Below are 23,938 nucleotides of genomic sequence, written 5' to 3' on the forward strand. Positions count from 1 at the left end.
AAGCTCGCTTCTTGATTGCTTGGATTTTGGAGCGTCAAAATGACGTTGGACATGGTGATGTGGGGCCCAATGTTGTATTAATCATGGCCTCAAAGCGTTCGGATAAAGTATTTTATTTTATTTCCTTTTTAAACGATAAATCTAATTGTTTCCTTCCGGATCCCCTTCCTATTTGTTCCCTCCCTTTCGCTCATTCTCGACTTCTAGGGTTAGGGTTTCTCTTTGTTCAGACGAGACACCCAAACTCTCTTCTTTCTTCTTCTTCTTCTTCTTCTTCTTCTTCTTCTTCTCTCCACAAGGAGATTTTGTTTCCCTTCTTTGAAACCATGCAGCCTGCACCTGGTATTGCTCCTCACAACATGCCTCACCAGGCCCCTCAATACCAGCAACAACAACCTCCTTACATGATGATGCCTCCCCAGCCGCCTCAACCGCAGCCTGTCCCTCAGATGTGGCCTCAGCAGCCGCAGGCCGCTTCGCCTCAGGGACAACCCTCTCAACCAGCCAACGCGGATGAAGTTCGTACGCTCTGGATCGGAGACTTGCAGTACTGGATGGACGAGAACTATATTTTTAATTGCTTTGCTCATACAGGCGAGGTACGTGAATCAACGCGCCACCGCACTTGAGATCATGTGTGTATATGTCTTTATTTTTATTATTATTATTGGTGGGATTTGTCGGACTTGATTATTAGGTCGATTTCATCCAGATTCGTGCATGTACATGTTTCTGAAATGTCATCTTGATAGATATTAAGCGGTTACAATTTGTTTTCGTATAGAATTGATGATGTTTTTATTCCCAGGTTTCATCCGTGAAAGTTATTCGGAACAAGCAAACCGGCCAGTCCGAGGGTTACGGCTTTCTTGAATTTTTAACTCGTCCAGCAGCGGAAAGGGTACTACAAGCATATAACGGCACAGCGATGCCCAATGGGGCACAAAATTTTAGATTGAACTGGGCATCAGCAGGGGAGAAACGACAAGATGACTCTCCCGATTACACAATTTTTGTAGGAGATTTGGCTGGTGATGTTACTGATTACGTGCTACAAGAGACATTTAGGGCCCGTTATACCTCCGTTAAGGGTGCTAAAGTCGTGATTGACAGGCTCACTGGACGTACTAAAGGTTATGGATTTGTTAAGTTCGGAGATGAGAGTGAACAAATGCGGGCAATGACTGAGATGAATGGTGTCGTCTGTTCATCCAGGCCCATGCGTATCGGACCAGCGGCTAACAAGAACACTTCTGGCAGTCAGCAGTATGCGAAAAGTAAATACTAACCTCCCCCCAAATTGGAAAATTTAAATGAGAAACAGAGCATCAAATTCTGTATTGAATATATCCTCCTTCATTCGTTCATAGTATGGATGTGCCGGTTGAGTTTAGAGTTTCGGCATTCTTTTTGCTTTCAATATGCCTAGATGAAATCCGACCTTCTTTATTTTTCTGTCCGGATTTAGCTCCTTTTCGTTACTTTTATTTTTTAGTTTTCTATCATTTTAATTCCCCCCTCGTTGTACCCTTGGAGAATAGTAGCCTTTCATGCCTTTTCCTTCGTGCAGTTCCAATTCGAACTTTGGTCATTATAACTATAAAAAGGATTCATAAACTTATAAAACTCCTCTTTTCTTTAAGCAGGGTGTCAAAAGGTTCTGTCAGCTTGGGGTCCGCTACTGATTTCAGCTGACATGGTTACCCTTTAGTACGTTGTTCCATTTAGGTCAGTTTTTTCCCGCCAATGTCTTATGTGGCATATTTATGCTACGTTTTTTAATTCACCTTTAGTTCTGCAACGTTTAGCTTTTCCTTTCATTTTCATGGGTGTTTTTTTTCTCCCTGGCATTTCAATCTAATTCCATTAGATTTTTTTCAAAAGAAGTTCAGGCTACGTTGGCTCTTTAGGTAGATGAATTATTGCAATTTCATTAATGTGATGGCACGCTGGTTCTATACTGAACAATCCTTCTACAACAGCTATAGCAGACCACATAGGTTGTGCTTGTCCTTTACCACCTAATATTAGGGTTTACAGGGTTTACAGGTTTACCTATGTTTTCTTTTAAGTATTATTATTCGTTCCTGTTTATGCTTTCGAATCCATTACCTATAAAAGAATTTTGGACTGCATGGATTCTCCTTTCTTTCTAGTTTTTCATTTCTCTAGCTCGGTATTCCAAATTGTCATTCCTTTCTTCTTTAACCTGGTGGACACAGATATATTCAGGGATACTTTGTTTGTATCTCGTGTAAATAGGATTCTATTGATTGGTCTTGCTTATGTTATGTTTGGCTACTTTCATCACTTATAGTTTTTGTTATATATTTTACTCTGTTTCTTTGTTTGAATAATTTTTATGCTAATGATTGGGCCAGATCCTTCATGTGATATGATATGATCCCTTGTATCATATGATATGATATATTCTGTTTCTTTGTTTGAGTATGGTTGCCTGAGTCTGAAGTTAGAGACTCTATTTGTGATATTTAGAACATTAGGATGTGATGCTTTATAATATCACCTTCTTTTTTTAATCATGTGTATTATTCTATGGATATTTCTTCATGTGATATGATATGATCCCTTATATTTACCTATTTTACATTCTATGTTTTGTTTTATAAATTCTGGCCTTTTTATGATCAATGTTTTCAAACCCTTCCCTGTCTCTCTTATCAAAAAGAAAAAAAAAAAAAAAACCCTTCCCTGTCTCTAGGCTTGCGCCTATGTCAGATAAAAGGAAGATTGTACCTTTATGGACGATATCATGCATGTCTTGATTTGAGCCTTTTTAGGCGTGACTGTGATATAATAGACTTGTCTTTTATTATTTCCCTTACTTACGGGTAATTCTTTGTATCTCTAAATCTTTTGGTATCCTTTGTGGTTTTATGAGTACTATAATATTACCCTTCATACTGCCACATGCTTTATGTCTTACCTCTCTTAACCAAAAGTGTTTAGGTCTCAGTAAACCTTTTAAAATACTTTGAGATTAAGCAATTGAAAATTGCTTTTGTTTCAATTTTATTGTTGGAGATTTTGTCTTTAAGATATATTAAAAAGAAGAGAACACCTGATAGGTTCAAGATAAAATGCAAATTCATGTTAGCTTAATTTGTTGTATTGCAGATTCATACCAGAATCCTCAAGGGACCCAAAATGAGAGTGATCCAAACAATACTACTGTGGGTTCTGTACCCTTTTTCTTTTTCCATGTAACTTTATTTGCGGTTTTTAACTTCTTTAATGGCTATATTGCAGATATTTGTGGGGAATTTGGACTCTAATGTCACAGATGATCACTTGAGACAAGTATTTGGTCAGTATGGTGAATTGGTGCATGTAAAGATACCTGTGGGCAAACGATGTGGTTTCGTTCAATTTTCTGACCGGTGAGTAGTCTTAAAGATGTACCCTAACATCTTAATCTCCCTTGAATTGGTGATGACACATTTATTGGTGATTTTAACTTTGATATTAGAAACTGTGCTGAGGAAGCATTACGCATGCTGAATGGAACACAAATTGGTGGGCAGAACATTAGACTTTCATGGGGACGTAGTCCTTCAAATAAACAGGTAGAGTTCTATTATAGTACACTCATCTGATATCCTCTGACAATGGTTATTGAATATAGTTCTTTCATAATGATCAATTAAATTGTTTCTTCACCTTTCAGCAGCCTCAGGCGGATCCTAACCAATGGAATGGTGGAGGCGGGTATTACGGGTATGGGCAAGGATACGAAAACTTCAGCTACGCTCCAGCCCCGCAGGACCCTAATATGTTCTACAGTGGGTATGGCGGCTATGGGAACTACCAGCAGCCACCACCACAGCAACCGCAGCAGCAGCAGCAAGGAGGATACATGTAGTAGATTTGAAGTTTTGTTCACTCTGGCCTGGCCTCCTCCCCCTACTGAGTCCCCCGTTTTAAGTTACCCCTCCCATCCCATCCATTCTGAACAACTCTTTTTCCTATTTTCTATTCTCTACCATAGCTCCTTGATGACTGAAATGCCTTTTTTTCTTTTTCTTTTTCTTTTTTTTAATTATGTTCTTTCTCAGAAGTTTGATTGTGTACTGTGTCGTTTATTTTATTTCTATAGTTAATTTTCTGTCTTTGCTAATCATGCGAGTTAGACTAGAAACTTGTGTCTATATAGATATATATATATGTATATATATATATATATGTATATAAATATCTTTTTTTTTTGAAAAATCTTAGGGTTAAAATAAAAATTGTTTGGTTCTTAAAATTGAAAAAAAAAAAAAAAAAAGAACACATTTGTCATCCATGTTTGAATTTGTTTCATAATAGTTTTTTGTGATGTGAAATTAAGTTCTAAATAGTTTTTGTTTATTGATATGTATAATTTAAATAAGTTGACGATTTTTTTTTAAACTAACAATAAATAGAAAATCAATTTTAAACTTTAAAGATGAATTAAAAATTTCAACTTCAATAGCCAAATCAAAATTAAGTTCAGATGTTAATAACTGCTTTTCAATAGAATATTAAATGATTATATTGGTAGTTCACTAATTTTGAGATCTTATAAATTAAATGACATATTACATATAAATTTTGATTTATATTTGGGTGTTTTTCGGCCTTCTCTTTTGGGTTGTGGAGGTTCGTGTTGGCCACAAGACAATCGTTTCCAATTGCCGTTCGTGGGAAGATCTGCGAGGAGACACCATGATTATCCCGAAATTTAGCGGCGTATAGATTCTCCTCTCTCTCTCTCTCTCTCTCTCGCACTCTGAGCATCTGTTATCATCCATGGCCTCTCTGCTAGCTAATGGAATTTCACGCTTTCCTTATCACCCCACTTGGGAATTACAAAAGGACGCCATTCAAAGGCTGCAGAGTCCCAGAATTGCTAACTTGAAGATTTCGAAGTCGAAGCCCTTCAGAGTCCGAGCAGATGTCGGCTACGAACCCGAAACTGCGATATCCGGTCCGACTTCTCCAGGTAAGCCCTCGCCGTCATCTACCAGTACTGATGAGAAAATTCAGGATATTCTTCGTAACCGCGATTACGATAAGAAATTTGGATTTACTGTGGATATCGATTCGTTTTCGATTCCGAAAGGGCTTTCCAAGGAAACGATTCGATTGATTTCGTCCCTAAAAGAAGAACCCGTTTGGATGCTTGAGTTTCGGTTGAATTCTTTTGAGAAATTCCTTAGGATGAAAGAACCGACATGGTCTGATAATCGATATCCACCAATTGATTTTCAAGATCTATGTTATTATTCTGCTCCTAAGAAAAAACCGACTTTGAACAGCCTTGACGAGGCGGACCCCGAGCTGCTTATGTATTTTGATAGGCTCGGGGTTCCTCTAAATGAACGCAACCGTCTAGCTAACGTTGCTGTTGATGCTGTTCTAGATAGTGTTTCAATTGCTACTACTCATAGGCAAGCACTAGAAAAAGCTGGTGTGATTTTCTGTTCAATATCTGAGGCAATTAGGAAGTATCCTGATCTAATTAGAAAGTATTTGGGAAGAGTTGTGCCTAGTGAGGATAACTTTTATGCTGCATTGAACTCGGCGGTATTTAGCGATGGATCATTTTGTTATATACCTAAGAACACGAAGTGCCCGATGCAGATTTCGACTTATTTTCGAATCAATGCTTTGGAAACTGGACAGTTCGAGAGAACTTTGATTGTTGCTGATGACAGGAGTTTTGTAGAGTATTTGGAGGGATGCACAGCGCCTTCCTATGATAGAAATCAGCTTCATGCTGCTGTGGTTGAATTGTATTGTGCTGAAGGTGCAGAGATTAAGTACTCCACAGTTCAGAACTGGTATGCTGGCGACGAGGAAGGAAAAGGGGGTGTGTATAATTTTGTAACGAAGCGTGGCCTTTGTGCCGGGGCTCGTTCTAAAATATCTTGGACACAAGTAGAAACAGGTTCTGCCATTACTTGGAAGTATCCAAGCGTTGTTTTGGAGGGAGATGATACTGTTGGCGAGTTCTATTCGGTGGCACTGACGAATAATTATCAGCAGGCAGATACGGGTACGAAGATGATACACAAAGGAAAGAATACAAGGAGTAGAATTATCTCAAAAGGTATTTCTGCTGGGAATTCAAGGAACTGTTATAGGGGGCTTGTTCAGGTTCAATCCAAAGCAGACAATGCTAAGAACTCGTCTCAATGTGATTCAATGCTCATTGGTGACAATGCTGCTGCCAACACTTACCCATACATTCAGGTAATTCCCTTTTATTTCTTATTTGGTTGTTTCCAAAGTTGTCTGCGTTAAAGCGAAGTAAGATCGATTGCACTCACACACCCACAAACAGAAATTACACAAAAATTTACTTGATTCGGAGAAAAGAAATTTCTCATACATCCAAGGGTAGCAACCAATCTCAATAATCAAAATGTTTACGAAGTGTATATCTCACACTACAAAGTTCCTCCCAAAAACAGCACCTCCTGGAAGCTTCGCTAATATTACATCCTTACACCTACTTGTCCAAAAAGCAAAGAATAGCCTCAATGTTTTAGCTTTCTATAGTTTGAGTCATTGATGAACAAGAAGTAGTTAATGATTATGTGAAATTCTATGTCGGTTCGAGAGAGAAATAATTAATTTCTTTTAAGATGTGGAAACCTCTTCCTAGCAAACGCGTTTTAAACTATAAGACTAACAGCGATACGTAACAAATCAAAAAAGCGGATAATATCCGTTAGCTGTCACAATTGGGCTGTCACAAATTGTGTGAGAAAACAATTTGGAAGTAATAGCAAGGCTTCTCTGAAATTTCTCCAGAAGATGAAAATCTTGTCATGCATGCACTGCCACTTTGTTTTAATTTCATAACTTCAAATCTTGGCACCGAAAGGGCAGCTTAAACTTATTTTGAATTCTTGTATGTTTCCTTTTACACAAAATAACTTGGGCATTCTTGACATAGTTTTCTTCATCATTATAGAGTTGCAAGTATACATAATATGAGATTGAGGGTATACCTTTTGAAGTAGAAAGTTCTTTATTAATCCAATGGAGGCGACTTTGATAGGGATAAGCCAAGAACTGTCTGGAAGATGAAATACTTGAGATGAGCAAAAACCTAGGCTTGAATTTGTGCAAATTTTATTACTCAAATCCTTGTAGTCATCTAAAGAACTCAGTCTCGTTTCTAACAGGTGAAGAATCCCACAGCTCGCATTGAACATGAAGCCAGTACGTCCAAGATTGGTGAAGATCAGTTGTTTTATTTTCAACAGAGAGGAATAGACTATGAGAAGGCCATGGCTGCCATGATATCCGGATTCTGTCGTGATGTCTTCAACGAGCTGCCTGATGAATTTGGTGCTGAGGTGAACCAACTCATGAGCTTGAAGCTTGAAGGATCAGTGGGTTAAGTGGTAACTATAGGAACTTTTGAAGGTTTAATCATCTTGAGAAGCTTATAGATTACTTAGCATTACCGGCTCCACAAGCCTGCATCACTCTGCTTGGAATATACTTCTGCCTCCAAAGACATGGGCAGAATGTAAATAATTTTGAGTGTTCAATCAACTTGTAGTCGCCCATTTATAGCTACAGATCGAGATCTGGAAGACAGACTTGCTGTTCTTATATATTATATATAAATAAAATCCTCACTTATTGTTCATCTGGTCATGTCTGAACATGGTTTACACTCTGATATGCTGTGACAATTGGATTTCTGAGTTAGTTTGATATGCTGTGACATCAACTCCGAACTTCTAACAATTGGAACAGGTCAAAGTTTAAGCTCACCGCTAGTAGATATTGTCTTTTTCTAGCTTTTACTTAAAACGCATATGTTAGGAAGAGATTTTCACACCCTTATAAAGAATGGTTCGTTTTTCTTCCCAACCGATGTGTGATCTCACAATCCACCCCCTTTGGGGCTTAGCGTTCTCACTGGGACTTGTTCCCTTCTCCAATTAATCTGAAACCCCCAAACTACCCCTTCGAGGCCCTGTGTCCTGATTGACACACCGCCTCGTGTCCACTCTCTTTCAAGGCTTAGCCTCCTCGTTGGTACATTGCTCGGTGTCTGGCTTTGGTATCATTTGTAACTACTCAAGCCCACCGCTAGCAAATATCGCCCTTTTTAGAGGTTTCCTTTCGGGCTTCCCCTCAAAGTTTTTAAAACGCGTATGCTAATGAAAGATTTCTACACCCTTGTAAAAAAATGCTTTGCTTTCCTCCCAACTAACTTACTTAAAAAATAAGAAATACTTTCAATCTATTTCGGAAGGATTCACGAATCTAGTGCTTTAAGCCCAAAATAAACTGATGAACAGAGCAGATGTTTATCCAGAATCAAGATGCAATCTTGTGAATCAAATCTTGTCCGACCGACCTGTAATAAAACAATCTACCTGCTTCTTCATTATTGTACCATGCATTAATCAACAATAACCTTGACATGCGTATTGGAAAAACATAATCTTTTTTTACAGATTCGAAGGTTACTTTGTCTTTGTCATTGCAAACATCATCATGCTCAAAAGTTGACCTTCGGAAGTAAATATAATGGACCTTAAACATCAAACAGACATCATCCTTTGCTTGTTTATTTGGAAATAATAAGGAGCATGGTTGCAGACGACATGCATGAAGAAGAAAGCAAATACAAAATAAAACAGAGCCCAATAGCGTGCTCTGTTTCTCAAAACTCTTTACTTTTAGTCTGAAATCTCGCTGAAAGCTCTAACATTTGGTCAACTTTCATTTATTTATGTTTCTCTGTGGCCTTATTCTCAACCATTCATTCTGGCAAAAAGTAATGTATATTAATGGAACAGGATCCTATGCTCATCATGGAAACATTAACTTTTATATCAATAATATTGACTCAATATATAAAGATGTCTGTTTTTACTCATTACGTATCGCCCTTAGTTTCACGGTATTAAAACGCACCTACTATGGTGAAGGTCTAGTCCTACTCCCAGTGTCTCTCACCGTTCAGTAACCTGGCTCTAATATCATTTCTAACAGCTCAAGCCCACTGCTCAAACGAGTCTTTTAAGGAGAGATTTCCACACCCTTATAAGAGATGTTTCGTTCTACTTTCCAATCGATATGGGATTTAACAATTGTAAAGATAAGTGAAAGTTACATTATTCGAAAATGGCTACAACATATATGATATAAAGAAATTTAATGGCAAGAGAGGTTTTACCGACACGGTTAAGACAAAGCATGACTCTGATCCACTGAAAAACAATCGACTCCACTTATATACCCATAATCTTTCCTTTATCCAACTCCTTTGAACAATATGATAGAATTATACAGATAAAATGATTAGTGCAAAGTTGACCAAACTCAGCATGATACAAACTAATAATGGAAACCCAATAAATGAATGTGTTTTCTTCCAATAATTCTACCGACCCTTTAGCCGTGGGGAAGCTGACTCTTCAAGAAACCTTCAGGCATCACCCAAGTCCTTGTCTGTTCTACACATGACAAGCTTCACACGTCCCATCTTTTGACTTTGTATCTCACCAGCTGGTCGCCGATTCGACCAATTAAATATTGCTTCATTTCACTGTTCATTCGGACGGCTTGGCTTACTTGCTGACTCTATTGGCAGCTGGTTCATAGTTTTTTACAAAAAATTATTCAGTTTATTATATGTTTTTCTTCAATGCTAAACCATAGGTTATATGCAATAATGCAATAATTTATATGTTTCCAAAGTATGAAGCATGGATTCATACCCAGACAGCTCCATAATTATCCATCACATGCTTTACACAATTACCCATATCATTATTTATTAACAAAAACCCAATTTCTTGTTCTTTTCTTTTCATATCAGAGTATGGAGATTGATGAACAATGAACAAAATAAGTATTGCAGAGACCCCAAAATAACAGACTGAAAGCTTTCTTCATAAATAAATAATCCCACTTTTTGTATGTGGTTGGCGTTGTTTTAAACTTATCCCAAGATCCAAGTTTTATCATAAAATATTGAAAATCATAATCAGAATGATAGTTATAGAAGAATATAAGAGTAGGTTTCTGCTTAGGATGGAATGACGCATGGACGGTTAGCTATGTTTTTTAACTTTTTCTTTGATTTAAGAAATGACAACAATCATCATGCCCTTCTCTCTCTTTGTCTTTATGTATATAAAATGGGTATTGTGAAAGGAATTTATGTGCTTGATTCTGAGTTGATACCATTTTCTCTAGAAAGTGCTCTGTTTCTGTAAGGCTCTGTTTCTGAAAGGCTCTGTTTTAGCAGAGGAAATATGAGTGGGTTAGTAACAAGGAGGCAAAATGGGTACTCAAGGATGGAGAAGGAAGACCCAGAAGAGAAAAAGCACAGGCAAGCTCAGTTCTTGATTTACAAGATAATGGAGCAGGCAAACAGTGGCAGTAGGAGGAGATCTTCGTGTCTCAGAATCAGAATAAGGAAGTTTAAGCTAAGGATTGGGAGGAGGTTGAAGAAGCTGAAGAAGACGATGTCAATGGGGATTTGCACTGCAAGAAATGGGATCTGCAAGCAATTTGGACAGCTTAGAACTTGTAAGAGCTTGTTCGGACGAGCTAAGGAGGAAGCTTTGGCCTTTCCTTCTTTGGTTTCTTGAGTGCTTGTCTTCTTATCTTTGTTTTGTGGAGTTCTATGTTTGAAAAGGGAAATGCCTTTTGATATTGGATGGAGAGTTCCTTTATGCTGCCTCTAATCGAAAAATGAAACGAAATTGAAGGTAAAAAATTCGGTTTTCTCGTTCATGAATACTCGTGTTTATGTTTTTTGAGAGTTCCTTTTCGATAGTTTCGTTTTAACTCGAACTTTGAAACCGTTCCAGAAAAATATCATTTATAATCAACTGTTCCTTATCAATTTTCATAATCAAGAGTTATAATCAATATCGGTCAATGTTAGTTGGAAACGAAGTATTACGTATAAGGGTGTAGAAACGTCTCTTCAACATACGCTTTTTAAAGCTGTGAGGCTGACAACGATACGTAACAAGCTAAAGTGAACAAAATCCATTAGCAGTAGACTTAAGCTATTACTGATTCATTTTGATTTTGTTTGATTTAACGAATAAATTTTCGAGCGCGATGAAAACAAATATTTAGTATTTGAACAGATATAAGAGAAAGACTACACGTCAATCACTATTGAGCTATGTTCATGTTGGATAGAAATCCAAATATACAACGAAATCTGAAATGTTGCACCACTTTGCTCAGCTTTCCTAATATATCTTTACAAAACTTTTTTATTACATTGACAGCAAGAATGAACAAATTAGGAATTTGGGAACCATTTTTCCAACTCAAATTTCTACCACATTCAGAACATCTAAGACTATTCACAAGGATCAAACTTCTGAGGATACAAGACTTCGTCATAAGCTTCATTGAACATGAACATCCTTGTTTTAGATGATGACTTGACAACAGTCTTCTCCAAAGATAGCAATAAATAAGCTAGATGAGTATCATGAGGGCCACTGAGATAGCAATGAGCAACACATGTACCACACCATCGTTGTAAAGGCCTGCAACAGTTGGGGTATAAGTTTGAGGAAATCCACTTTGAATGTGTCAACCAACCTAACAAAACTCTGCATTTTTTGACTTAGATACTGTATCTACATAACTCTCACTGACTCACTTAAGTCTTTTTTTTCTTCTATTACCTCAGAACTCAGATGTCAGGTCAATTAAAGCATGGTATTAAATTCTGTATTCATCCCAGTGAGCGTTAGTTAGTAATGACTTGTTTTGTAATCGTTGACTAAGTTCGAGATTGAAAATTCTACATTTTTGTAACCACTGTTTGTGTAAAAGAATGGATCAAAGAATCCACTTGTTCGTATAAATTGTGTTTGGTGGATGGGATTAGATTGATAGTGTAACAACCCAAGCCCACCGCTAGCAGGTATTATCCGCTTTGGCTAGTTACATATCGTCGTCAGCCTCGCAATTTTAAAACACATCTACTAGGGAAAGGTTTCCACACCCTTATAAGGAATGCTTCGTTCTCCTCTCCAACGGATGTGGGATCTCACAATCCACCCCTTTAGGGGTTTGGCGTACTCGCTGGCACACCGCTCGATGCCTAGCTCTAATACCATTTGTAACAGCCAAATCCACCGCTAGCAGATATTGTCCGTTTTGGCTTGTTACGTATCGCCATTAGCCTCACGGTTTTAAAACGTGTCTACTAGGGAGAGGTTTCCACACCCTTATAATGAATGTTTCGTTCACCTCTCCAACCGATGTGGGATCTCATGGAGAAGAATGATGATGAAATTAAACTACTGTTTCAAAATGACCACTAGTAATGATATTCGTATTTTAGAGAAATTCGAGGATAGTTGAAGAATATAAGTACCACTTTGAGCAGATGCTGCTGCGGGAAGTGCAGGAATTTTGATAGCTGCAATACAAAAACGCGAGCAATTAGAAATTTAAGAAGACGATAACTCGACATTTTCTTATAAAGATGGGAACACTGGTTAAGGGTCTATCTTTGATACCCATGCTCCAAATACTGGAAGTTTTAAAAAAATGTGTCCTACTCTTATTGCATGATGAAGCTGTCATTTGAGTTGAAGAAGACCATGGAGCTGGAATATGGTCATTCAAATCACAAACAAAGCTGATCCCTGATGATGGATCAAATATGGCATCTGAAGGCAGGCTTGGTAGAAGGCATCCAAACTCTGTCGAGACGATAATGAAAGTTAGAGAGAAAATGAATCATTTGAATTTCGAAAACAGGCTAAAAATCTGCATTCGTGTCTATGGACCGACACCAATCTTCTTCGTTCTTTCTTTTTTCGTTAAAAACTAAGAACATCCCAACAGTATGTCTTCTAATAACTTTTAAGCCAACAAAAGCTAATGGTGTAATCAAAGGTTTAGCTTGCAAGAATATGGAATAAGTAAATTTTTATGAAATAGTACCTTGATTTCCAACTGAAATGCTCAAAGTTGTAGATCCATTATCAAGTTAGAACATGGGCAGGAAAGGGAAAAAAAAAACTATTAGAATCCATGTGAAATTATTCAAGGAGTTGTTTAAATCTGGAAACATAAGAGGATAAAAGCTACAAACCTTGGAGGGAGAAATCCTTAAGGCTTATATGGCATAGGTCGTACACGTTCTTCGTGATATTCGACTTTCGTAGTTTCATTTCCAATGATGTAGCACAATCCAAAGCCTGTAGGTTGGTGACGAGGCTCTGCTTTTGCAGATGCGTTACATAGCTTTCCATGGCCAGGCAGCACCCTGTCTTGTTAGAGATCGCATTCCCGCAAGCATCGGCAACATATTTCATGTCGGGGAATTCCAATGGACACACTGAGAATAGCACACAGAAAAGATCTATGATGATGTGGTAGCTAAAGATAATAGCATCAGAAGTGAGTGGTGACTCGAATCTTAAAAAATTGAAAATGTTGTAGACATTGACCAACAAGGCAAATGGGCGTAGGATCGACAAATACATAGAGATGTGGATGAATTATAACAGTGATATCACGAGAATTTCGTAAATCCCCGTTCGAAAAGATTTGCTTTCAAGCTCACCTTTGTTAACATTGCAATTGGACAGTACTCTAAGAACTTCCTTGGCATTAGCAGGGTGAAGTTTGCTCGCCAGCCATCGGAGGACAATAGTTTTACAATCACGAACCCTGGCGGACTGTTCGGGCAAGACTTGAGATCCAGGCATACCCAAGAAATCTGTAGATATCATTGCTAACTTTGTCGCGGCTTCTGAAATGGCATTCTGGCAGATTGCATTGCAGCATTCTTTCACAGGATCAATTTTATTACAGGCAGCAAGCAACTTAGACGTATCGACAGTGGTCTCAAATTCACTAACATCTTTGGCCGGACAAGACCCTTCAGTGAGATTGGCTGGATGAACTCTGCATATGTGTTTAAGACGTTCATTTGCACCCTGCCCCACCAAAATCTGCTCAATATCTGAGAGGCAATATTCGGCAAGCGTCCCGTTTAAAGCAAGAACATTAGTATCTTTACTCGACTGACCAATAAGGATTGCAAGAGTAGCTTCTAACTGCGGACAACAAATAACATTGGCCATCTGTTTCGCGAAAGGGGCCCAACAATCCATGGCAGTCACACCCATCAAAGTTTCGGTTGCAGAAAAGTTCAACAAACATTGTCCTGTAAGGAGTATGAGAGATTAAATTGAAATGAAGAATCAATGAATCATTATAAACTAACTCTTTCTAGACAAACAATGATAAACCTGATAAGTTTGGGACTGTGGTATTTGTGAAGGGTGCCAATGGAGAAGGGGCAAGGAGAGGAAGGAATGGCTTTGGATTCCCACTTGGAGCGATCTCGGGATACATATCATCCATTGGTTTCTCATTCGACAGATGCCGTGTTGGAGATGTTGACGGGATGCAGCTAGTTTCATGGAAATCTGCAACAAAAAGAAAAAAAATAACTTGTAAGATATAATACCGCGTTAAACATATAAAGTACAACCATTTTTTAGTTTATTGTATAATGATGTTCTGCAGTTTTAGGTGACATAAATATTCTAATTTGAGAGACAGAACAAGCAGGCAGAGGAGCTAGTTCACTAATGAGGTTCCCTTCTAGATTTTCCCTCAAGGTTTTAAAGCACGCCTACTAGAGAGATGTTTCTACACTCTTATAATGAATGAGGGTTTCCATCTCCAACCAACGTGGGATCTCACAATCCACCACCCCCTTGGGAGCCCAGCGTCGTCGTTGGCACAACGTTTGGAGTCTGACTCTGATACCATTTGTAACAACCAAAGCCCACCGTTAGCAGATATTATCATCTTTGGGCTTTCCCTTATAGGCTTCCTCTCAAAATTTTAAAACGCGTCTAGTAAGGACAGGTTTCCACACCCTTACAAATGCTTCGTTTCCCTCTCCAACCGATGTGAGATCTCACATTTACAAAGAAATCCAACTATGTCCGTAACAGCTTCAAGCTATTTCATATTCCACTTCAATAGATGACACAATATCTCTGTCTGAAGATAAATGCATCTGAAAAGGATATAAAACCTAAAGTCATCCATGGCTAAGTCAGGTGTGCTAATTGCTTAAGGTAATGGGTGAACCAAACTCATTTCTTTTGGTCCTATGATTTCTGGGTGGAGCCTTTTCCAAAAGCTCTGTTATACTTCCGGCAAAACAGCTAGCTGGTGAGCACGACTACTTGAACCAAACTCATTTCTTTTGGTCCTATAGTTACTGTTTCATTTATAACCCTTATGTGAGGATTACTTCTACAAATCCAGACCATGTATCAGAAAACATTTTGTAAGTCAACAAAGGAACATAAATTCCAGAGTATAGCTAAATAACTGCGCCAGACTCCATAGATGCTTGAATTATAAATTTATAAGACAACCCAGTAAGATCTTTGCTTGTATCATCAGCTCGCATGCTACCCATTAGCACAAAAATGACAGCTGAATCATTCATCAGTTAATCTAGCCGTTGGTTAAATTAGATTAAATGAGAGATGGAGGAAAAAAAGGCAAGTTAATAACAGAGCAAAATTAGGTATCAGAAGCTGATTCTTTCTATAACGACAGCTCTTCTATCCAATCCAAAACAACAACAGAGAAATAAGCAAATCAAGAATGTCGAGAAAGAAGAGCAGAACAAAATTACCTAAACTTCAGCACTTAAAGAAGAAGAAGAAGCTAGTGAAAAGGCAACAGATCGAGCAAAAAGAGGCGAACCCCACATAGAAAAACGCAGAAACAAACAGGAAGTTAAGAACACTCACATAGGAGGAGAAGTAGCGTGTGGAGAAGAACGGCATCAAAACGAAGCTTGAGAGAGAATCTGTCAACCATTTTTTTGAGTTTCTAGATTGTGTGGGTTCCAAAGAAGCAGGGAGGGAGGTGGAGGAAGAGAAATTGGAAGAGGGAATGAAGAGAATAAGGTTTAAGAAGCATCAAAATTGGGATTGGAGGAGTGAAAGTGGTTGAGTGAGTGAAGAAATTGAGAAGGTGGGGAGATAGAGATAGAGAGAAGCCATGAATGAGCTTCAAAGTGTGTGGGGACGAAAGCAGCTCAAGTAATAGCTGTCTGAATGGCCCCACACATGGACAGATCTGCAATACCAAGAGCAAGAACGAAGAACAACACAAAAATAAATTTAAAAAAAAAAAAAAAAAAAAAAAAAAAAAAAGGTTGAGATGGAAGAACAAGAAGAAGAACGAAATGGCATTAATGGCAGCAGCTGCTTTTCTCCTAACTTCTCCCTCGCACGCGTGATGAGTGTGAGGGTGACCCCACTTCTTCTCTCTCTCACGCGTGCCAATTTCCCCAAGCGTGCGAGTTTTCGGTTCATAAATTTACCCGACTTACCCGGGAAATGTCCGAAGTCCTCCCGACCCGCCTGGTTTTTCATGCCTTTCATTCGGCTAGGGACCCACATATTCTTCGAATTAAATAACTTCCGCCTCATATCCACTTTGTTTTTTTTTTTTTTTTTCCATTTAATTTTAAAATAAAATTATAAATATTAAATTTGAATGAATAAAATCGGAACAATCCTGTCGAGCAACCCGTGAATGACTTCAGGCCAATATAGTAATATAAGGTTCGTACCTGAGTCTCTCCATTCATACATTTTCTTCCTGCAATATTTATCAGTGGATCGAAATTACGAAAATGAACATTAACCATATTAACTCGTCTAAAGATAGCTCGAGGAATTTTTTCCTTTATATTTAGTAGTCGTCCACACTCCTCGAGTTGGTTCCGAGGAATTCGAGAGGTTTTCTTTCCGTATTGGATAATTTGTGTTTGTTGGACATGCAAACTTGAGTTGATAGACCCTACTTATAAAACTAGTCGTATTATATTTTTATTTTTAAAATTTGAGTATTAATTAAAATATTTTTTTAGAAATAAAAGTTCAATTCAAGAGGTATATAATGAATTACAAAAATTGGATAAAACACTTTACTATTTTTTATCTATTAAATAAATACAAATAAAATTTTCAAATTTGTTAATTCATTAATGAATTAGAATTTTTATATTTAAAATGAAAAAAAAAGTATATTATTTATTTATTTGAAATGATTGAAAAATTACAAAAATAAAATAAAACTAATTCTAAATTTAAATAGAGAGAGACATTTAGTGGCCCATTTAGTAGCCCCTGAAAGTCATTGACAAGAAATTATTTAAAATTGGCAATAATAAGTGGGTTTTAATAATTGTTGTTGTTTTGAGTATTTAAATTATATTTTATATAATTAGGGGGGGAATTTAATGATTTTTTGTGCATTTAAAATGAAGCAGATTTTTATGAAAAATTTAAATGCACATTTATTTGAATATTGAAAAGTATGAATGGACTTTTATTATTCATTTCAAATTAAAATGCGATCTATAATGTGTAGTACTAGTAGGTTTGTGCATTTAGATATGGGCAGTCTACGTGCAGCTATTCAATTTTCTTTTTCATACGAATGTTTGACTCATGAATTAGAGCTTTCTCGATCGATATGAGATCTCACAATCCATCGTCTTGGGAGCCCACAATCCCTTGGAGGCTAAGCGTTTTCTAACCGTTATGAGATCTCACGATCAACTCCTTGGAAGCTAGTGTCTACCCTGGTGTTTAGGGAGCCCGCAATTCCTTGGAGGCTAAGCGTTCTCTAACCTATGTGAGATCTCACAATCAACTCCCTTGGAGGCTAGTGTCTACCCTAGTATTCTCTAACGAATATGAGATCTCACAATCCACCCTTTTAGGGCCCAGCATCCTCACTAGCACACCGCCCGGTGTTTGGCTCTAATATCGTTTGTAATGCTCCAAACCTTATAAATAATACTTTGTTTCATTGTCCAACTGATGTGAGATCTTAAAATCCACTCTCTTGGTGACTCAGTGTCCTTGTTGGCACACCCGAGTGTTTGGTTATGATACAATTTGTAATGACTCAAGCCCACTGCTAGTAGATATTAGACCCCATAATTGAGTCAATGAGCTGTACTTAATCATTTATTGTAATTTAAATTATAGCATATCAATAAAGGGTTAAGTAAACTCCACTAGATGGCAAGTGTATTAAAGGTGCCAATGCTTGTCGGAGAAAATAGACCCCCAGAATTAAGTGTGCAGACTCCGTTTTTTTCTAAATATATATAAATTTTAAGATCATAAATAATTCATAATTTTGAAAATTATTCCAAAATTAAATTCAATTTTTCGTTCTAGGGCAAACTTTTGCAGAATTGAATGCAGAGCAGAACACTCGTAATTAATAACAGCTCCTGCAAACCAAGTGGGAATTCATGTTTAATTTAATCTTCACATGCTTCTCAAGCTTGCAATAAATGCAAATTTGCCCTAACATTTACAAATGAGTAAGAACCGAATTCAACGAACTAATTTACATGTACAGCAAAACAAATCGATATAATGAATGAATGAATTTCCTGTTCTTTTCTTCTTTTTTACAGATCAGGAAGAGCTAACCGCTAATCGATCACTCTGGAATGCTTTGAAGAGAAGGTCTCCATGAGCGATGGTGCTCACCTTGAAATTCGTCCTCATCGTTCATCATCCGCCCAATTACTTGTTCTAGACTCAAGCCTTCTATCTCCAGATTCTTCACCAGATCCTCAAGCTCTCTCTTCGTCATCTTGATTTTCACTTGCGGCTGTGGACACGACGACGTTTGCTTCTCTCCAAGTAGTCTATATTTCTCTGGATCGCCGCTGGAGGTTGAGGCGTTTCCGCCACGGCCACGGCCGTGCTTGGAACTGAAGGAGCCCCAATCGTCTCCGGCGAAGATCATTGTAGAGGATTGGCTTCTGCAACAGTTGCCCATATTACAGTGATTCTTTCCTTTTTCTTCGCTTTAGGGCTCCGAAATGATTTCGTTTTCCGGATTAGGAGATTGAGGGAAATTTTTGCTTAAATAGAGGTGTGGAGAGGAAAGGGGAAGGAACGGGCGGGAAGAGACCGCGTCGGAGAAGGCGCCACGGTGGACGCGACGGGGTCTCACGTGGCAGAGGTAGAAAATTAGTTGCCAAATAATATACCTAGAAATTGTCTTGGGGAAGGTCACCTACCTACGTCATCGTTTAGGCCAATTATAAAATTAAAAAAAAATTTTAAAAAAACCCTTGAAATTTTTTTCAATTTTTTTATATTAAATCTATTTTTAAAATATTTTATTTCTTTTAAATCGGAAGTTTTTAAACAAAAGAAAAGAAAAGAAAATAGTTGTGTTTATTTGCCACGAATAAATTGTAAAAAATATTAAACGACGACGCACAAGGGATGAGCACAAAAAGGAGGCTAATTCCGAATAAGAAGGAATGACGTGGATGCTAAATCAAATGTTTCCAACGTGTTATATCTTGTATAATTATGTAATTAATTAATTAAATTAACTTCTGGCTTAGACTTATTCTACAAAATTCTTATTAATTGAAGTATTTAGATATCTATATACCAATTAGCATCAATATACCAATTAGCATCAAGGCGTTGTTCCTTTCCAATACTATTATCAATAATATAACATCTTATAGAAAGAAATTAATTAAACCATATATTATAATCTATTCTTACCCACTCCATTTTCAATTATTATTTTTTCTCATTCGTCTATCTCAAATTTAATACAAATTTCATAAAAATAAAAAAAAAAAAAAACTGGGAAGATTACAACGAGATTAAGACTCTCATCCAATCTCTATCATTTTATATTAACTCACTTCCGATCACTTCGTATCGGTCTCCATAGCTTATAGGGCCAATCAATGAAGGTTAGTCAAGCTTAATTAGACCCTTGATCGACACGAAATATAGGGACAATTTAGATAATAATAGACAAATGATCCCAAAAAATAAGATATTTAAAAAATGAGAAGAAAAGGAAAAAGGAAGGAGTGGAAAAGTTGAGTGAAGAAAGGAGAAGATGAGTATGAAAAGGGTAGAAAGAAAGCATCTTTGGAAGTGTGAAAAATGGAAGGGAGAAGGGTATCTTGGACTTTGACCGCTTAGTACTTGAGGTAATGAAGGAAAGGTCCATGGCCCACTACCTCTAAACGTGGGCCCCGGATTAATATCAACGGTTCTTAGTCTCACACGTGGCTGCATCACTGATTTTCTCTCACTAATATATTGCCTAGTTTGTTTTTACAGGCTGGCGAACTTGCAAAATGCATCATTATTATTCCTTTCACTTTACGTCGAAATGCATTTATTAACATGTAACTAATAACATGACGTAAATTAATAAAATTCTCGTGATCCATATCAAAACTCACCTATAATTGGGTTTAATTTTTGACAAAATAATAATAATAACAATAAAATATAAAAAATACCACGAAATTTTACTAATTACAAAAATAGATATATAATATATATTAGACTCTTGATATTTCTTTAAATTTCTGCAAACATAATAAAAAAAAATTAACGTTATTATATGAATATATATCCAAATAATTTATTATTACTATGGTATTAAGACACTAATATCTTTTCTAAATCGAAGCTTCATTTTTCACCCATATCCTTGAACAAGAGTTGGAAATTGCTACATTGGAAATGGAATCACAAGGCCCAATCTATTTCACTGCTATTCTAATTAGACCTAATAAAATTAACTGGGCCGACAAGGCCCAGTATCAATTCCTCCAAAAATTTAAGAAAAGTCCGATTCTTTTAATTTTTAAAGAATATATAAATGAAGAGGGTAAATTTATTCGTACAATTATTGAAGTTTTGTTGATGAGATATGCGGAGCATATTGGGACGGGCAGTGAGTTCGTTAGCCTGTTCTGTTGTTCTCGACCATGAATTCGATTGGGAGCTGAAAAGCAACCTAATGAATCCCAAATTCACAAGAACTCTTTGGCTTATTAAACCTGATAAAAACGCTATAAATAATTCTCCTACCCAAAACAAAACACACCTTCCTATCAGTGCTTTTATTTATTTATTTAATTTTATGTAGTGGTATTTCGAAATCTACCGGTCACTGGAAAGAGATATGACAGTGCCTGTTATACGCCGGAGAGTCTTCGGAAATTTGGCCGGCGGATAACGAAAGGACGGAAGTTGGGTATAAACAGGAACGAACGGTTCCTCGTGAGCGATAGCGATGGACACTCTCAAGGCACATATAATGCGACTCATCAGAGATCCGTGAAGATGTGTGATCGATTTTGACAACTCAGCCAATGGCGACGATGAAAATTATGGGAACAATGCAGTCATCACAACTCGACGTAGATCGACGTCGCATGATGAACGATGTCGGCGAAGTGGCGATTGATTTACAAGATACTGGAAGGACGACAGGGGAGAATTGTCGCCGAGAAATATTTCATGTGAACGAAAGTGCCCGATCGGAGAAAGATTCTGAGGACGGTGTCGATGGAGTACCACCGAAACCGAGTTCTGTTAATCTCGATATGGTACAAGGATAATATAAACCGAGTCTAATGTTCTTAGCGAGTTCAAATCGTGTTTCTAAGTTAACATCTTCAAAAAGAAACTTAGAACTTCATGAAACCTCCAAAATCTGACAGTAGAATCATATCAACTGTACGAAATTTCGCAAGCCTATGATACTGAAAAAGAACGGTAGATTTATCACGTAAAAAAGAAGTCTATGTCATTTGAATAAACGGTATCGATATAGATGCTTTGTTGGTCTGAACTAGAAGGAAAGACCACCAGACTTGAATTCATAGTACGATGGTAAATTAAGAAAAACGAGAAGAAAAAAGAAAAAAAATCAATAATGTCGCACAACACCAAGAATGTTGTCATTAAATGGATCAAATATTTACAGAAACAAATTACAACATTCATAGAAAAACGGTATTGGCCTTGCTGAGAAACGATGTCCGCGTTGACGAGTTGTTGAAACCTAAATAATCTGCAGAAGAAAATATTACACGATCTCAAATTACCATCCTGTGAATGAAATCCAAGCAACCAGTTATACAAGTGGCCAACTTCGTCTGTGAGGGGAGAAGAGCTCGGAACCTCGTAGTACCTGAAGGAACTGACAGCTGAGAATATCAAAGGTTAATGTTACAGGATTAAATTAATGATTACATATAAAAAATATTGAAACGAAAAAATAAATGTAGTTCTCCGACGTCCAAATGGATCATGTAAAGTGAAACTCTGGATAGCGAGGAGAACATAGCTTTAGGCCTCACAAATGGATCCTGCTTCATCGAATAGAAAGCTAGATAGATTTCCAGTTTTAAAAAAGTGAGGCCAAAGATATTTCATGAAGTACGTACTACGTTAATCTAGAAAGAAACTATGATGATAGAAAAGAAAAGACTAGTGGTAATTTTCGTAGCATTATAAAAAAACAAATCGGAGGACAACGAAGTAACTCAGTCCCTTAGATGTTCATTATGGATTGCGATCATATTCGCAAATCATAACAGGTCTGATAGACTCATCACCGTTAAAACAGCACTCCGAATCATCATTTATCGAGAGAAAATAAGTTCCAACAAGGATCAAGAGAAAAAAAACTAAAATAAACACATGAACAAGAGAATAATAATAAAAAAAAAAATATAGTTACTCCCGCGTTCTCATGTAGTAATGGTAAACACTGCAAGAGATTTTAAGAAACCAGGATGTAACACACTCAATCTTGCTTCAAGGGAACGAGTCAAATGGGAACAGATTGAATCCACATTCGCCAGATGATGAAGCATCGAACGCTAAAGATCATAAACAATGAAGAAGAAGCAGCTAATACCCCTAAAGAACTTAGATATTAAAAAATAATTGAAGCCAAATCCAACTGAACCTTCGTTTCCGAGGAAGCGCGGAAACCCTAACCGAGACGGAAGAAGATGGATAATGAAATTAGCAAAGTGGCTATCGGGTTTTATACAGATAGCGAGGCGGTAGAATCTCCGCCGATTAGGTTTCTGTGTTGACCTAATTCGGTAAAGATCGTATGCGTTGTTTTGGGTCATTAGTGGGCCGGCCCAATTACCTGCTTGAATATGTTCTAAACTTCAACTCAAGGCCACGTCATGATAAATGATTTTGTTATTAATTACGTGATATTATTTTAATTATTTCTAATATACTATAATCTCTTTCGATTGGTCTTAATAAGGAGTGAGACTGATTCCCACAAAAAGTTGTCGATCGTGTTCAACAATTTGGTATCAGAGCGAGGTTGACATAGGTTGTTTAATATCTTAAAATGCATAGTATGCTCTGTGGTTGTAGTTGTGTCTGATCTTCTACATCAGAAACGATTTATTGAGATTATTAGTGAGTAATTTTCTTTGTGTTGTGAGTAGTCCGTGACTTTGCAAATTTTGTGTCGAACAAACTTCTTTGGTATTATTAAGGTATTGCCAACACTATGAGTGATTTCTAAATCGTTGGAGGAATTAAGAAACTCAATACGAAGAATTACAATATTTGGGCAACATGCATGATGTCCTATTTACAAGGACAGGACCTTTGGGAAGTCGTTAGTGGGAGTGAAACTACGCTGCCAGAGGAGGATTTTAATGGTGCCTTTCACAAATGGAAAATTAAAGCAAATAAAGCAATGTTAACCTTGAAAACCACAATAAAAAAAGAGACGTTAGAACACATTCGGAATAACAAGACACCAAAAGAAGCATGAGACATGTCCGTGTGTTATTCTTAAAGAAGAACGATACAAGGCTACAACTTCTGGAGGATGAATTATCAATCTCACAATGTGACATGACGATTCTTCAATACTTTCATAAAGTCAAGTCAATCTATCAGGAGATTACTGAATTAGATCCAACGTTTGTCATTGGAGGAGCTCAAATGAAAAGGATCATTATCCATGGATTGCGACCACAATATAGAAGTTTCATTATTGCTATATA

General features: G+C 37.2%; 4 protein-coding genes and 2 non-coding genes across 8 annotated transcripts; 2 read left to right on the forward strand and 4 right to left on the reverse strand.

The window, feature by feature from the left end:
- The first annotated feature begins 150 nt into the window (after positions 1-150).
- LOC111440053 (polyadenylate-binding protein RBP45-like) lies at positions 151-4,138 on the forward strand. 2 transcript variants are annotated; one of them, XM_023077438.1, is made up of 6 exons: positions 151-599; positions 809-1,277; positions 3,139-3,194; positions 3,271-3,401; positions 3,491-3,587; positions 3,689-4,138. In XM_023077438.1, exons 1-6 carry the CDS (start codon positions 327-329, stop codon positions 3,881-3,883), a joined length of 1,221 nt encoding a protein of 406 aa, XP_022933206.1. In that variant the 5' UTR covers positions 151-326; the 3' UTR covers positions 3,884-4,138. The 2 variants fall into 2 exon arrangements, with proteins under 2 accessions (XP_022933206.1, XP_022933207.1); XM_023077439.1 differs by having other exon boundaries at positions 327-599; positions 3,692-4,138.
- A 508-nt stretch (positions 4,139-4,646) lies between these two features.
- Positions 4,647-7,657, forward strand: LOC111440059 (UPF0051 protein ABCI8, chloroplastic-like). 2 transcript variants are annotated; one of them, XM_023077446.1, is made up of 3 exons: positions 4,647-4,718; positions 4,765-6,243; positions 7,185-7,657. In XM_023077446.1, the coding sequence occupies exons 2-3, from the start codon at positions 4,798-4,800 to the stop codon at positions 7,401-7,403; spliced, it is 1,665 nt and encodes a 554-aa protein (XP_022933214.1). In that variant the 5' UTR covers positions 4,647-4,718; positions 4,765-4,797; the 3' UTR covers positions 7,404-7,657. The 2 variants fall into 2 exon arrangements, with proteins under 2 accessions (XP_022933214.1, XP_022933213.1); XM_023077445.1 differs by having other exon boundaries at positions 4,647-6,243.
- Positions 7,658-11,138: 3,481 nt separating this feature from the next.
- On the reverse strand, positions 11,139-16,220 carry LOC111440054 (uncharacterized GPI-anchored protein At1g61900). Its single transcript, XM_023077440.1, has 8 exons — positions 15,813-16,220; positions 14,280-14,459; positions 13,589-14,194; positions 13,115-13,360; positions 12,964-12,975; positions 12,576-12,719; positions 12,389-12,433; positions 11,139-11,549 (listed from the first exon to the last, which is right to left on the reverse strand). The coding sequence occupies exons 1-8, from the start codon at positions 15,880-15,882 to the stop codon at positions 11,479-11,481; spliced, it is 1,374 nt and encodes a 457-aa protein (XP_022933208.1). The 5' UTR covers positions 15,883-16,220; the 3' UTR covers positions 11,139-11,478.
- Positions 16,221-18,323: 2,103 nt separating this feature from the next.
- On the reverse strand, positions 18,324-19,078 carry LOC111440057. Its single transcript, XM_023077443.1, has one exon. It carries the CDS (start codon positions 18,880-18,882, stop codon positions 18,538-18,540), a length of 345 nt encoding a protein of 114 aa, XP_022933211.1. The 5' UTR covers positions 18,883-19,078; the 3' UTR covers positions 18,324-18,537.
- A 3,088-nt stretch (positions 19,079-22,166) lies between these two features.
- Positions 22,167-22,311, reverse strand: LOC111440063. Its single transcript, XR_002709903.1, has one exon. It is a non-coding gene; the product is annotated as a small nucleolar RNA snoR136 (small nucleolar RNA).
- A 115-nt stretch (positions 22,312-22,426) lies between these two features.
- Positions 22,427-22,511, reverse strand: LOC111440062. Its single transcript, XR_002709902.1, has one exon. It is a non-coding gene; the product is annotated as a small nucleolar RNA SNORD25 (small nucleolar RNA).
- Between the last annotated feature and the right edge of the window lie 1,427 nt (positions 22,512-23,938).

Source organism: Cucurbita moschata, unplaced genomic scaffold, assembly GCF_002738365.1.
Source record: "Cucurbita moschata cultivar Rifu unplaced genomic scaffold, Cmos_1.0 Cmo_Scf00133, whole genome shotgun sequence".
Taxonomy (NCBI): Eukaryota; Viridiplantae; Streptophyta; class Magnoliopsida; order Cucurbitales; family Cucurbitaceae; genus Cucurbita; species Cucurbita moschata.